Below are 14,092 nucleotides of genomic sequence, written 5' to 3'. Positions count from 1 at the left end.
TGTAGGCATGAAGAGGCCCCCTGTGGTGGCTGTAGGTGTGAAGAGGCCCTCTGTGCTGGCTGTAGGTGTGAAGAGGCCCTGTGCTGGCTGTAGGTATGAAGAGGCCCCCTGTGCTGGCTGTAGGTGTGAACAGGCCCCCTGTGCTGGCTGTAGGTGTGAAGAGGCCCTGTGCTGGCTGTAGGTGTGAAGAGGCCCCCTGTGCTGGCTGTAGGTGTGAAGAGACCCTGTGGTGGCTGTAGGCGTGAAGAGGCCCCCTGTGGTGGCTGTAGGTGTGAAGAGGCCCTCTGTGCTGGCTGTAGGTGTGAAGAGGCCCTGTGCTGGCTGTAGGTGTGAAGAGGCCCCCTGTGCTGGCTGTAGGTGTGAACAGGCCCCCTGTGCTGGCTGTAGGTGTGAAGAGGCCCTGTGCTGGCTGTAGGTGTGAAGAGGCCCCCTGTGCTGGCTGTAGGTGTGAAGAGGCCCCCTGTGCTGGCTGTAGGTGTGAAGAGGCCCTGTGCTGGCTGTAGGTGTGAAGAGGCCCCCTGTGCTGGCTGTAGGTGTGAAGAGGCCCTGTGGTGGCTGTAGGTGTGAAGAGGCCCTGTGCTGGCTGTAGGTGTGAAGAGGCCCTGTGCTGGCTGTAGGAGAAGAGGCCCCCTGTGCTGGCTGTAGGTGTGAAGAGGCCCTGTGCTGGCTGTAGGTGTGAAGAGGCCCTGTGCTGGCTGTAGGTGTGAACAGGCCCCCTGTGCTGGCTGTAGGTGTGAACAGGCCCCCTGTGCTGGCTGTAGGTGTGAAGAGGCCCTGTGCTGGCTGTAGGTGTGAAGAGGCTCCATGTGCTGGCTGTAGGTGTGAAGAGGCCCCCTGTGCTGGCTGTAGGTGTAAAGAGGCCCTGTGCTGGCTGTAGGTGTGAAGAGGCCCTGTGCCGTGCCCTTTAGGGAGAGGCCTTGACCATTCATGAAGTCTGCTGGGTCCACAGAGCTTCCAGAAACACTTGGGTGAGAGGCTGTTTGACCAAAATAAAGATCATTTCCTAGACTGTGTGCCAGGCGGAGGAGCTCTGGGGACCCAAGAGAGGACCCTGGCTTGGGGAACGGGCCAGTAACAGAGGGGCCATGCCCAGGCTCCCCGAGGGGCTCCTCATGCCACCCGCTTTGTCCTCACGCTGGTGCCATTGCTGAACCACCAACATCAGGACACCCACAGAAAGACAGTGCTGTTTTCACCTGAGCTGGTGGAGGAAGGAATGGCTCCCTGGATGCGTCAGACTTCCCCTGCATCTTCCTGACCCCCAGGGCCCAGCTCCTGTGCTGCCTTTGGGGTTGCCTGGACCACAGTGCCTGAGAGTGAGATCAGACTGCACGCAGCGCAGATCGTCACAATGACAAAAACGGGAGCGTTCCTCACCAGTGCAGACTGAAATGAAGCAACTCCCAGAGGAAAGCCAGTCTGCTCATTCGACTAAGATTGGTCCTGAGAATGACAGTCAGCCGGAAAACCATATCTGAGAGTGAAAGACACAATTGCATGATCAGGAAAGGTGAGAGGAAGCCCTGCACTCTAGGCCATGAAATCACTTATTTTGACTTCACTTTAGATCAAAGTCTCCATTGTAAGTTTTTGAGCCAACTCTCCTCGGCTGATGCTCCTGCCCTGAACCCGCCGGTGACTGGGCCTGCTCTGCTCTGGACAGGTGCATCTCCCTGCACCTCTGTCTTTCGCCTGCATCTCCTCTCTGCCAAGGTTGTGCCGATGGCCTCTTGCGTTGCCGCGCCGAGGGCCTAGGAGCCTGAATCAGAAATGGAGCTGGAGTCACAGCTGAGGTGAACAAGGGACTGTGCTGGCTCTTTCCCCTCTCACTGAGCAGGAGGGGCCCTGAGGACTGATGGAGATCATGAACCCAGCGCTGCTGTTTGAGTAAAGGCTGGGGTCACCCTCTCCCCTGATGGAGATCACGAACCCAGTGCTGCTGTTTGAGTAAAAGCTGTGGTCACCCTCTCCCCAATGGAGATCACGAACCCAGTGCTGCTGTTTGAGTAAAGGCTGCGGTCACCCTCTCCCCGATGGAGATCATGAACCCAGCACTGCTGTTTGAGTAAAGGCTGGGGTCACCCTCTCCCCTGATGGAGATCACGAACCCAGTGCTGCTGTTTGAGTAAAGGCTGCGGTCACCCTCTCCCCGATGGAGATCACGAACCCAGTGCTGCTGTTTGAGTAAAGGCTGCGGTCACCCTCTCCCCGATGGAGATCACGAACCCAGTGCTGCTGTTTGAGTAAAGGCTGCGGTCACCCTCTCCCCGATGGAGATCACGAACCCAGTGCTGCTGTTTGAGTAAAGGCTGCGGTCACCCTCTCCCCGATGGAGATCATGAACCCAGCGCTGCTGTTTGAGTAAAGGCTGGGGTCACCCTCTCCCCACACTGGAAAGCCCATTCAAGACCAGTGCTGCGGGGCCCTAGATAAGCAAAACCACATGGCTAGTAAGTCAAAGCTTACCAGTATCACTTAGCCAAAAAGTCTTCTAATAGGAAAAGAAAACTGCCTACGTCCTTCGTTCCACCTTGTGGATGCCGGGAACATGGAGGTGCAGTCTCCACCTCCCCAGGGACCCTGTGAGGCACGGGGCAGAGTTCACACCCACACCACACGCTGTGCCCCAACAGGTGGGAACATGCTGGACAAGTGCATGTGAGTGGCTGGCCGCCTGGGCATCCTGAGGAAGCCATCCTGAAGGATGTGTGGGAGGCACAGGAGCTAAGAGAGATGCAGCTCAAGCAGAGGGAAGAATTCCAGGAAGGCTCAGATACGGGAGCCACGTCAGGGCCTGACAAGAGAGCCACAGCCAGGCCTGACACGGGAGCCACGGTGGGTCCCGGACATGGGAACCAGAGGAGGGCCAGACATGGGAGCCACAGCCAGGCCTGACACGGGAGCCACATAGGGCCCAACAGACACACCACGGCCTCGACACAAGAGCCAGAGCTCAATGCAAGTGCCTGGTTCTCCAGCTTCACAAGAGGACCTGGGAGGATGTCAGGGGGCTGGGGAGGCTGGAAAGACAGAGTAACCCTGTTATTTAAAACACCAACCAGAGTATGATCAGAGATGCCAGGGCAAAATAAAGTGAGATGAACCTGTCCAAGAAGAAGGTGTGGTTTAAGAAGGCATAGTTTAAGAAGGTGTGGTTTAAGAAGGAGTGGTTTAAGAAGATCTGGTTTAGGAAGGGGTGGTTTAGGAAGGTCTGGTTTAAGAAGGTGTGGTTTAAGAAAGTGCAGTTTAAGGTGTGGTTTAAGAAGGTCTGGTTTAAGAAGATCTGGTTTAGGAGGGAGTGGTTTAGGAAGGTGTGGTTTAAGAAGATCTGGTTTAGGAAGGTGTGGTTTAAGAAGGTGTGCTTTTGTGCCTCTTTTTAGAATTTCTGCTACAGAGGATGCAATAGTCCCAGGAGGAAACCTACGCAATGAAAGAAGACCTTCAAAAGCCAAAACGGTGACCCAGTCGTCACTATGTAGCCCCTTAAGCCGGACCTAGATCTCTTGTGCCATATAATAAAATGATGGCCTCCAAAGACTCAATGATCGTTTGCTGCCACACACCTGCTAACTGTCCTACATAAGATGTGAATAAGTATTTGGTGACAAATCAACTGCTCACCCCAAACAAGTGAATTTTGTGTGAAAATATTATCAGCTTTACATGGAAAATAAAGGACCTTCACTAGCAAAACCTTAGAAAAGCAACTTCAAAAGGAAACAGTACCTTTTAAGAATAAAATACATCAGCCTGCATGGGACCTGAAGGATCTTCCTACTCAAATGCTGCTGTGTTATTTTGGAAATAGGTTTCTCCTCTCTACCAGGAACAGCCTCTATCCTGGAGCTATTTTAAGACCTACTTGTTTTTTCCTAATAAGGATAATTATCTCCAAATAATCAAAATAATTAAGTGGTCATGAACAGCGCACTCCCAAACATCTACGGCAACAGCACAAGCTGATCTTTGCACAGTTTGCGTCACGTGGCTTCGATGCCTCAGCAATCTGGTTTTCGTCTGAGGTGTGGGCAAGGAAACGCCGTCTTCATCGTGAGCATCTAACTATCCTTCTCCTCCCGTTTTAGCAGAGAGGAGCATGGTTTCTGACGTGCCCATCCTCACAGTGTGGGATGCTGTATCTCCAAATGGCACCTCTGACACTCAGAGAAGACAATGACATAATGTTTCTCAATATCAAGGACCAGTTGTTCTCACTGGACAAATGACTGTGTCATCTTTAAATCAATAGTCTGGGTCTAGAGTGTAACAGATTAGATTCCACCATGAAAAGGTCTTCCTGCCACGTGCACTCCTGAGAGGCAGCAGAAGCCAGCCTCTGTCACTGTCCCTTTTACCAATGAGAAGCGAAACTGACTTCCATAAATTGCACTCGTATCACCTGTGTGAAGACCACAGTGCAGCTTGGCTTAGAAGTGATGCAACTTTGTGCTATCGAAAAAAAAATAAGTTAAGAGTCTTGGACCCTTCAAGAAGTACACTAGGGGCAAAAGACAGATTGAAGTGTATGTGACAAGGTCAAGACCAACCAAAACCAGGAAACATTTATTGAGGGCTTTCCATGCAGCAAGCATGTGAGAAGTTCATTACATCTTTTAAGGAAACATCTTGCCCACCAATATTAAAATCAGACTTCAGAGACAAGAGATGACACCAGAAAATGGAGGAGGAGAACTCCCTCCTGACAGGGCCATCAGGGGGATGGAATTCAGCCAGCAGCTGAGCACAGCCTGCAGACACGGGGTCAAAGGCAAAACACCCTTCACTAGGCGTGCACACGGACGGGTGTGTTTGCACCATCATGATCTCTTCCCACACCCTCACCTGCGAGATCCAGAAAGAAGCTGATTCATTCAACAGAAAGCAAGTTGATTGCTCACACAAGGACCATACTCTCATTAAAAAAAAATTACTAGAACCAACAGATTCCTCAAACCTGCCTCACAAGGAAGACACTGGGGAGGTACACGGCTGGGAAACCATGAAGAACTAAGACAAAGACAGTTCCTAACAAGCCAGGCCAGTGAGCTGCACGGTGTTTACCAAGAGCTGGCAGAATAGCCGTGCTGTGTGTCCCCGGAACCACGTTCCGCCCTCTGCTTCCCTGTGTCAACCATTCTCGTTACTCATGTTGTGGAATCGCTATGAACACGTAGCAATGAAAAATGTATAGACTGTGGATATTCTGCTCTACCCTGTCCTCATTTATAAGCCGAACATCTTTACTTTTTACAATTTAAAACCTTTCTACCAATGACAGCACAAATAGTAGAGGAAGCACAAAAGTTTACTCATCCGGAATTCATCCGGTTTCTGTGTGAGACAAGATCAAGCACGCACTCTAAACAAAGTATGCTGTAGTGTGATTTTCATGTCTCTGAGACGTTGGTTAAACATACACAATCTGGAGATATTTAGAGAAAAAAAGATCAAAATGAAACAAATGGCAAGTAGCTTTGAAGCTTCTTAATGATATTCACCCCATGACGTCTTTTTGTGACTGCATTTTTCAATTATTATAAATTTTAATTCACCTCTGTTTCATTCCAATATTTCTTTGTAATTAAACTCAATACATACTTTCAACTCATGTTTTCTTAAAACCTAAACTTTAGCTTCATGAACTGTTGATTCAGTGCAAAAGGAATATCAGAAAGTGACAGTGAAATGTAGGTAGAATGAATAAAGGGTTCTTTGGGCTGTGGGGTTCAGGAGCATCTAGAGAGGTTGGGGTGCTGTGTACTGATCTGATTTGTGAGGGGCCCTTTCTTTTTCTTCCATGTCTGACCTTCCATACACAGCAGCAGGGAGGAAGCCCCCCAGGTGCTCCCCATGTGGGCTCCTGGCCCCCTGTCTCCCTGCCTGGACTCAGGGCCCTCTGCAAGGAGGTAGGAGGCCTCAGACTCAGACAGGCCCCCTGGGAAACAGAGTCAGATAAAGTCTTTTTCATTCCAAATTTGCAAGAAACTGCATGGTGGGGCCTGTGGATTCGGGCCACACTCGCGGGTGCTGCTCACCTTGTAGCTGGCGGCCCTTGTACAGGTCCCGGGCTTTGGCTGGGTGGGCCCTGGCTGTGTTGTCACATTTCGGCTGCTCGTACCTATGGGCAGGGGGAAGGCAGGGGAAGGAGAGAGAAAACAACGGGCTTGAGACCGGCTGTGGTTTGTCTTCCATTTCTGGAGTGTCCTACCCCAGCATACACCATGACCTGTGGCTCTCATGCTATGACACCCATGACCTCCTCACTCCTTTCTGTCACCTTTGTGGACATTTGGCATAGAAAGCTATTGCTTGCAGTCAGTAGGAAGAAGCACACTGTGACTTCAATCACACAGCAGGGCCGTCTCTCCATCCCGTCTCTGAAATGAGTCTCATCTAGCAGCTGCCAAGCGCCCACACCGCCCCCTCCTCCCGTTGCAGGGTTGGATGGAGCAGCGCCCGCCCACACCCTCCCGTTGCAGGGTTGGATGGAGCAGCGCCCACACCTCCCCCTCCTCCCGTTGCAGGGTTATATGGAGCAGCGCCCACACCTCCCCCTCCTCCCGTTGCAGGGTTGGATGGAGCAGCGCCCACACCTCCCCCTCCTCCCGTTGCAGGCTTGGATGGAGCAGCGCCCACACCTCCCCCTCCTCCCGTTGCAGGGTTGGATGGAGCAGCGCCCACACCTCCCCCTCCTCCCGTTGCAGGCTTGGATGGAGCAGCGCCCACACCTCCCCCTCCTCCCGTTGCAGGGTTGGATGGAGCAGCGCCCACACCTCCCCCTCCTCCCGTTGCAGGGTTGGATGGAGCAGCGCCCACACCGCCCCCTCCTCCCATTGCAGGGTTGGATGGAGGAAGCACTTGGGTTGTTTCGTCAGAGCAGGAGTGTGTGCACGAGGACAGAGGGTGTGACCACTACCCCCACCCCGCCCAAGGAAAGGATGCAAAGGACTTCAGGATTTAGATTCCTGTAGCATCAAAGGCCAACTCATTTCCAGTCCACCTCGTGAAGCTACGAAAGTCTGCCTCAGTGTTAAAAAAAAAAACCGACTCTCTGGTCCCGCTTAGCATCAATGACAAACTGCAGGTTAAGTCCTGAGCAGACAGGGCTGACATCCAAGAGGGCAGGTGCCCTGGCTGCTGCGGTTGCAGAGCTCGTGGGAGCAAGTGGCTCTGTGGTACTACTGAATTGGCAGTGGGAATCAGGGTGCCTGTCCCTAAGGGTGTCAGATTCAAATCCGGTAAGCAGCTCATAAACACTGCCATATGCATGCTGTTCAGCAGCCCTTGACCAAGGCCTGCTTTGCCTGGGTTTTATCCTTGTCCTGGGTGTAGGGCAAGGAGGAGACCCCTCCCACGCAGACCACCAGCCTCATCCAGTGGAGGAGGTGGACATTTAAACAGAGTGCGGGCCACCATGAGAACCTGCCTCCCGGAGCCCCCACCCCCAAGGAGGACAATCTTCCGCACGCAGAAATCCTTCACCGTGGCTTTCACCAAGAAGTGGGGCTTCTCACCAGCATGAAGGAGACACCGGGGAGGTGTGTTCCCGGGAGATGGGAGATTCCTGGGTCAGCACACCCACCGCCCCTTTCTGTGGACTCGCAGGACCCCAGACAGCCCACACCAACCTTCCTCGCTTCCCCTCCACTCAGCTGACCTCATGCTGCATGGCAGCTCCCCAGCCCCCTGCCCCTCCCATCCATGAGTGTCAGGCACATGGAATCCTTCGTGGCGGCCTCCTCAGGCCCTGGCAAGTGACACACTGGGAGACGCAGTGCCCGCCAGCACCATCATGGGGCACAGGTGCAGTCTTGGGGCTCCAGAAAGACTCCTTGGAAAATGAAGACGACAAGCAGGAGGCCAGCGGGAGGGGGTCCGGCCTGGAGCCCTGAGGTTGTCAGGAGGCCAGCGTTCCGCCAGTTCTCATCCTCTCCCTCTGCCCTATTTTCTTTTTTCATTCTTAAAGAAAGGGCTACAAGATCCTATTTACTTCACAGAGATCACTTTAGGTTCTATTTTTTTCATTGCTTACATGCTTTTCAGCCATAGAAAATAAAATGAAATTTCTCTGTAAAGGGACATATTTAAAGTGTTCTAACAGACGCCCCAGAGAGTCCAGCAGTCCCAGTGAGAGGACCACATCCAGCTGTCATAAGAGTCAGGAACCGCGCACTCCTGCCGCCCTTGGCCCTGAATAGCCTCTTTGATACCAGAAAACCTGCCACCCCAGTCACACAAACTTAATCTATCTTTTTGAAATATTGTTTTTGAAATTAAAGTCTCTGACACACTCTGGCAAACAGTTAAGCTATCACATTCTAACCAAAAGCCATTAACTCATATTCTTTGAAAATGTGGGGGTGGGGGTCAGCTCCAAGAGGTCACAAGAAAGGTGAACTCAGTAAAGGACCTGTTACCCAGTCAGGTGTCTCCTAATGCAGCTGCTGCTGCGGCCAGCAGGTGAGAAGTAAAACATTCACCCAGAGATGATGTGTACAGGAAGCTGGCTTCCTGAGGGATTAGGAAGCTCTTATTTTTACTTATGCATGTTAAATTTGTAGAACTAGGGCACTCTGAGGGCTGAACGATCTTCACGTCAAGCTCTGGGTCAGTGTCTCGGGGGCCGAATTGAGACCTACATTAGAATGGACCCTTCCTGCCCGAGGGCTTATGAAGGGGGAGCTGCCAAAAGCCAGGCGAATGTCCCAGCTCAGAATGGATGATGTAGACTCTGAGGATAGAGTTCCGGCCCTTAGGGGCCATCTTGCTTCTCCGAGTATCAGAGGGCACACCTCCTTAGAGCCCTGGACTGCTCTGTAGTGTTAGAAAAAGGAAGTGTTAACATGGACTCTGTTGTGCCCCTGAAGCCCTTCAGGATCAGTACCTGTATCCTTCACATGGGTGGCACGAGACTAGATCATTTCTTACCCTCATTCCAAATCTCCTAGCTTCGAAGCAATCAGGAAGCCAGCCACCTGGACGGGCATTTCGGTTTTGTTCCACATTTGGGATAGAGGTATGTTGCAAATCCTATCACTGATGCTAATATAAAAATATATATTTACATGACAGTATTCTGCTTGTTTTAATGAGTAGTGTGAAATGCCCATGACTTGCAGAATTGACAATCTCAAGAGAGGAGAAAGAGGAGAAATAAGTCTGTTAATTTCAGCTTTGTTATCCGTCACCATTCTTTTCAATAGGTTTATTTTAACTTATTTGTATAAGGAAAAACACAAACGTCTCTTCTCTCATTGCCCATCAGATACCAGGTTCTCTGCCAGGGAGAAATGCAGTCCTATGCCCACACGATCCCCTGCACACCCCACTGAAAGACACGCTCCGGGGTTGGGGAACAGAGGCTACACACCTCATTGAGAGACATGCTCTGGGGTCAGGGAACAGAGGCTGCCCAGATGTGAGGTAGGAACAGCCAGCAGTTGGATGGCAGACAGACAAAGGCTTCATCAGCCTCTCTGTTCAGGACATGAATGCAGAATCTGGCCATCAGCCTGACTCAGCTCAGTCTGACGGCCCCTTCCCATTCTCTCCTCACTACTGTTAGTGGCTGAGGGGAAACTTGCCCCTCGGCTCCCACCTGGACTCTACCATTCATGGGGGCCTGCACTCACGACAGGTGCCTGGACCCCTCCTTCCGGGATCTGCAAACAATGACGAAGATGCCAATTTTGACACAAAAGTCAGGGGCACTAGGAAGGGCTGAAGCCTCTGCCCCTCCTCATATCTCCTTCTAAGTGATGGGTCCAACTAGAAACTGCACCACAGCAAGCTGCCCCTGCCTCATCTGGGCAGAGTGGCATGTACCTGTGGTCCTTGGGATGAGTCTGCCACAAAACTAACGCCTTTTAATTCTCATGCATGGTGACATGAGGATAAGAGGGGTCACATATAAAAGACGATGCAATTTATGTTTATAGCTTCTTACTGTTATTGGATTATTAAATGTTTCTTCCCCATCAGGAAATTTTGAGGATGATTAAAGAAAACAAACATCTTAATTGCCAACCCAGGTATAAATCAAAACTATAAAGTATCTCCCTGGGGCTGCTTATTTCAGAAAATTAATAAGAAAATTGCGCTGATGGAACAGAGGGCATTTAAATAGAAATGTGACCTGGTTACTCAATAATGGCAGAATCACTGGGAGATGAGGAATGGCGAAGCTGGCTGTGGCTTATCAGATACTGCCTAATATTGATTATTTTGCCTGGTGCCCAGTACCCATGTCTCCCTAGGTGATCAATTCAAACCAGTGTAAACCAACTCAATTTTTCTTGCCAGCAGTGGGTTTAGCCATGGACATATGATCTAATTCTGACCAATGATCCATGAATTAAACTTGCTAGCAGAATTCTAGGGAAGGGATTTTTGGCTCCAAAGAAACAAAGAGATGGGCTCCTGTGTCCTCTGAGCACTGTGGCATCTGGATGAGATGTCCAGATCTGTTGCAGCCATCCTGTGACCAAGAGGGGAACCTGCCTAACGGCCAAGAAAACAGAATGAGGGTGTCAGGGCGGATTTGGGAGAGGGAATGTCCTCGGCAACATTGCCAGATGACAGCCTCAACGGAGGCTGAGCCTGCTCCACTGCTGTGCCTCTTAGGGAGATCATGCCGTCTCTGGTCACTTATATTCATTCATCAGTTTCTCATCTCACTACATGAAACCAAAAGCTTCCTAACTGATACACCCCACCTTTAGATAAAAACTGCACTGGGTTCTGGGGCTGGGCCCTCAGTGGCATTCACCACCTCTGACCAGGCTGGACTTCCGCAGGCGTCCTTGCTCCCTCACCAACTTCTTGAGGTCTTGACTCTGATGTCGGCATTTCAGGGAGTCGCCCCTGCCATTTCCTTCAAGCTGTGCCCCATCCCAAGTCCCTCTTGTGGATCATTGGTTTTTTTTTTTCCTCCAGAGCATCTGACATTATACCACATGTTTACCCATGTCTGCTAAGCCATATGTTTACTCATGTCTGCTAAGTGTGATGGGTTTGGCTTATATCTGCATCCTCCCATTATCATGCAGGCTCCGTGGAAGCATGGACTGTACCTGTTTTGTTCACTGGTGTATCCCCAGCTCCCAATACAATGCCTGGAACATTGAGGGCATTCACATATTTACTGAATAAAAGGTGAATGAATAAATGTGAGTGCTTTTCAGGATTGTTGAGAGATTGTATCACGTCTCTGCTAAACTGTCCCAGCAGCTTCCCAGGGGAGCTGAGACCTGAGAGATGTTCCAACCCCATTGTGAGTGGACCCACTCTGTTCTCTGGCTTCCACCAGCTCTCCAGCTGCTCCCCATCTGCCCCGCCCCTATGACACCCCCAGTATTAATCTGTTCTCATGCTGCTGTGAAGAAATACCTGAGACTTGGTAATTTCTAAAAAAAAAAAAAAAAAAAGAGGTTTAATTGACTCACAGTTTGGCATGGTTGGGGAGGCCTCAGGAAAATTACAGTCATGGCAGAAAGCAAAGGAGAAGCAGGCACCTCTTCACAGGGCGGCAGGATGGAGTGAGTGCAAGCAGGGGAAATGTCAGACACGTATAAAACCATCGGATCTCATGATAACTCACTCACTATCACGAGAACAGCAAGGAGGAAACCACCCCCATGATCCAATCACTTCCCACAGGGTAGGTCCCTCCCACGACACGTGGGGATTATGGAAATTACAATTCAAGATGAGATTTGTGTGGGGACACAGCCAAACCCTGTCACTCCCCATTCAAACACACCAGATTCATCTCTCCCAGGACCTGCCCTCTGCCTGAAACAATCCTCCCCAGCCACCGTGGCTACAACTACCTCCAGCATCTCGGCCCTAGAGAGGCCTGTGCCGGCACCCTGACCTGCCCTCACTGGGCCCAGCCCTGGTCTTGCCCCACCACCTCTACCATCTTTGTGTCTACCACCTGTCTAACTGTTTGCACGAGGAACCAGACCCTGCAGGCTGCCTCCCCTTCCACTTTTGTAACAAAACCAAGACTTTCTTAGCCACAGACCCTGCTCCACGTGGCTGTGGGTGCCAAGGGGGTAATCCTAGTCCTGCCCTGGGTGCTGAAAAAGGGACCACAACAGGTCCCTTCCCCTTTTCTCCCCAGTCCAAGGCAGGTCTGGGTCTGGGCGTTCAGTGATATTCCGGCCAATTAGTGTGAGGGGAAACCAGTGCAGGTGGGTGGGGAAGGATTTTCTCTGCTGACAAAAAGAAAAAGTCTTTCTCAAAAATACATTATCACTGTGATGCCCTAACAGCTATAACATGAACAAGCCGCAAAGCACACCAGGAAGAGGAAGACAGCAGAACAGACCAAAACAACAACAACTGCCCCCACCAACGACTTATAACAATTATGTCTTTGAACCGCTGAAATCATCCAGAACTTCCCTGTCTCCAGAGTCGAGTGAGAAGTACATTTTGAGACTAGGTAAGTTTGAGGGCTTTCTGTTGGCAGCAAGGGACAGCAGTTCTGGGTCCGACACCCCCCTGGCAGAGTGTAAACTGCAGGAGAGGTGGGGCCTCTCCTCTCTTATTCAATGCTATTTCCTCAGTCCCTGGAAGAGGGTTTGAATGTTGTTGATAATCAGTATTTGTGCTGAATGAATGAATGAATGAATAATAAGGTAAAATTACATGCAGAATCGAAGGAGCTGTCTCCATTTGTTTACTTTCATCTTCTTTCTGAAACTCCAAAAAGACGGAGCTGCCCCCTTCTGTAGGCAGAAATAGGAAACAGGAGAGCCAGAGACTTTTCTTTCTACCATGAAAGTGGAATGAAGTCCAGGCAGAATGAAACCAGCATCGATGGATGGGAAGAGAGGGGTTACTGTGTTTCTAGCCTATCACAATAGTGGACGTTGGCAGGTTCTTCAGGCACAGCGTAGTAAATGCTGATCTCATAATTTCAGAGCCAGTTTGAGGAGCTCTGGGTTTGTCAGCTTAAAGATTTTCATTGGCGTGTGTAAAACAGCATCTGCCAGCGGTCTCCACCTCTGCTACAGGGGCCTCACTGGGGGCTGGGGCTGCCCCAACCTATATGCACAGTAAACCAGCCAGAGCTAAGATACGCAGAAACATTGCTTCCAAGAAAGGTTTCTTAGAAAACAGTACTCCCTATATACCTAGGCACAGAAACTAAAAAAATAATAATTCTCATACCAAAACCTTGAAAAGGTTTATGTTCTCTTCAAGCCCTGGAGAGCACACGGGTTTATGTTCTCTTCAAGCCCTGCGGAGCACATGGGTTTGAACCAATCCCCCATATCAGCCCCACAGAAGCCAAGCCTCAGCCGCTGGCCTCAGCACCCCTGTGCAGTGTCGGCTGAGTGGGGTGTCGAGAGCAGGCGGTCAGCCAGGGCGGCCGGACGGTGGAGCGCTGGCCAGGAAGGGGCAGCACTCACGCCCCAGCGTCATCACACTCCCCAAAGCAGGACTCCCACCGGGCCAGATGGTGATGGGTGGACCCGATCTTGGTGAAACAGGCATTAGTTGGCTTGAGCCCCTGGAAACTACACAGTTTCCCCCACAAATGTCTACTGGTGACACTTGGTGACAAATTTGGAAAACAATTTAGGAAGCGTCCAAATGCTCATGCCTAAGCATTAAAGGTGACATCAGTGGCTACATTCGATAACATTTAAGAGATAATATTTTCATATACTTTAAAACTATTTTTATATAAATCTAGGACAAATCGAAGTTAAATTCATGTTACAAAGAGCTGCAAAACCATTTCTACTCACGGTTATACAATTTCCATGAACACACAGCTCTTGTTCTTCAGGAGCTACTGTGAAAACCCTCACGTTGCTCCAACTCACACAAAACTCGAGTGAACAAGTTGTTTTTGTATTTCAGACCCTCGAATAACTTTCATTGCCCTTGTCTTTAGCACAGCCTCACTTTTTCTAAAAGTGGTAAATTCGGGGCACACATATGTGAATACCATAAAAAACCATCTTGGACAATCGGTTCTTTTGGTTTATGAAATGCTGAGCTCCCTTTCCCAAAACCAGGAGCAGAAGGAAGCTGCCACTGGTATTTGATGCCGTCCACGTTTCCACCCTGG

General features: G+C 50.5%; 1 protein-coding gene across 2 annotated transcripts in view; it reads right to left on the bottom strand.

Annotated features, from left to right (window-relative positions):
• SMOC2 (SPARC related modular calcium binding 2) overlaps positions 1-14,092 on the bottom strand; it is a 236,946-nt gene that overhangs the window by 52,122 nt on the left and 170,732 nt on the right. For both annotated transcript variants that reach the window (XM_008973594.4, XM_008973595.4), the window contains exon 9: positions 6,036-6,118. In XM_008973594.4, coding sequence (XP_008971842.2) covers positions 6,036-6,118 — 83 coding nt within the window. The remainder of the gene's footprint in view (positions 1-6,035; positions 6,119-14,092) is intronic.

Source organism: Pan paniscus, chromosome 5, assembly GCF_029289425.2.
Source record: "Pan paniscus chromosome 5, NHGRI_mPanPan1-v2.0_pri, whole genome shotgun sequence".
Classification (NCBI taxonomy): Eukaryota; Metazoa; Chordata; class Mammalia; order Primates; family Hominidae; genus Pan; species Pan paniscus.
Note: the sequence above shows the minus strand (reverse complement) of the source record. Positions and strands in the feature narration are given on the sequence as shown.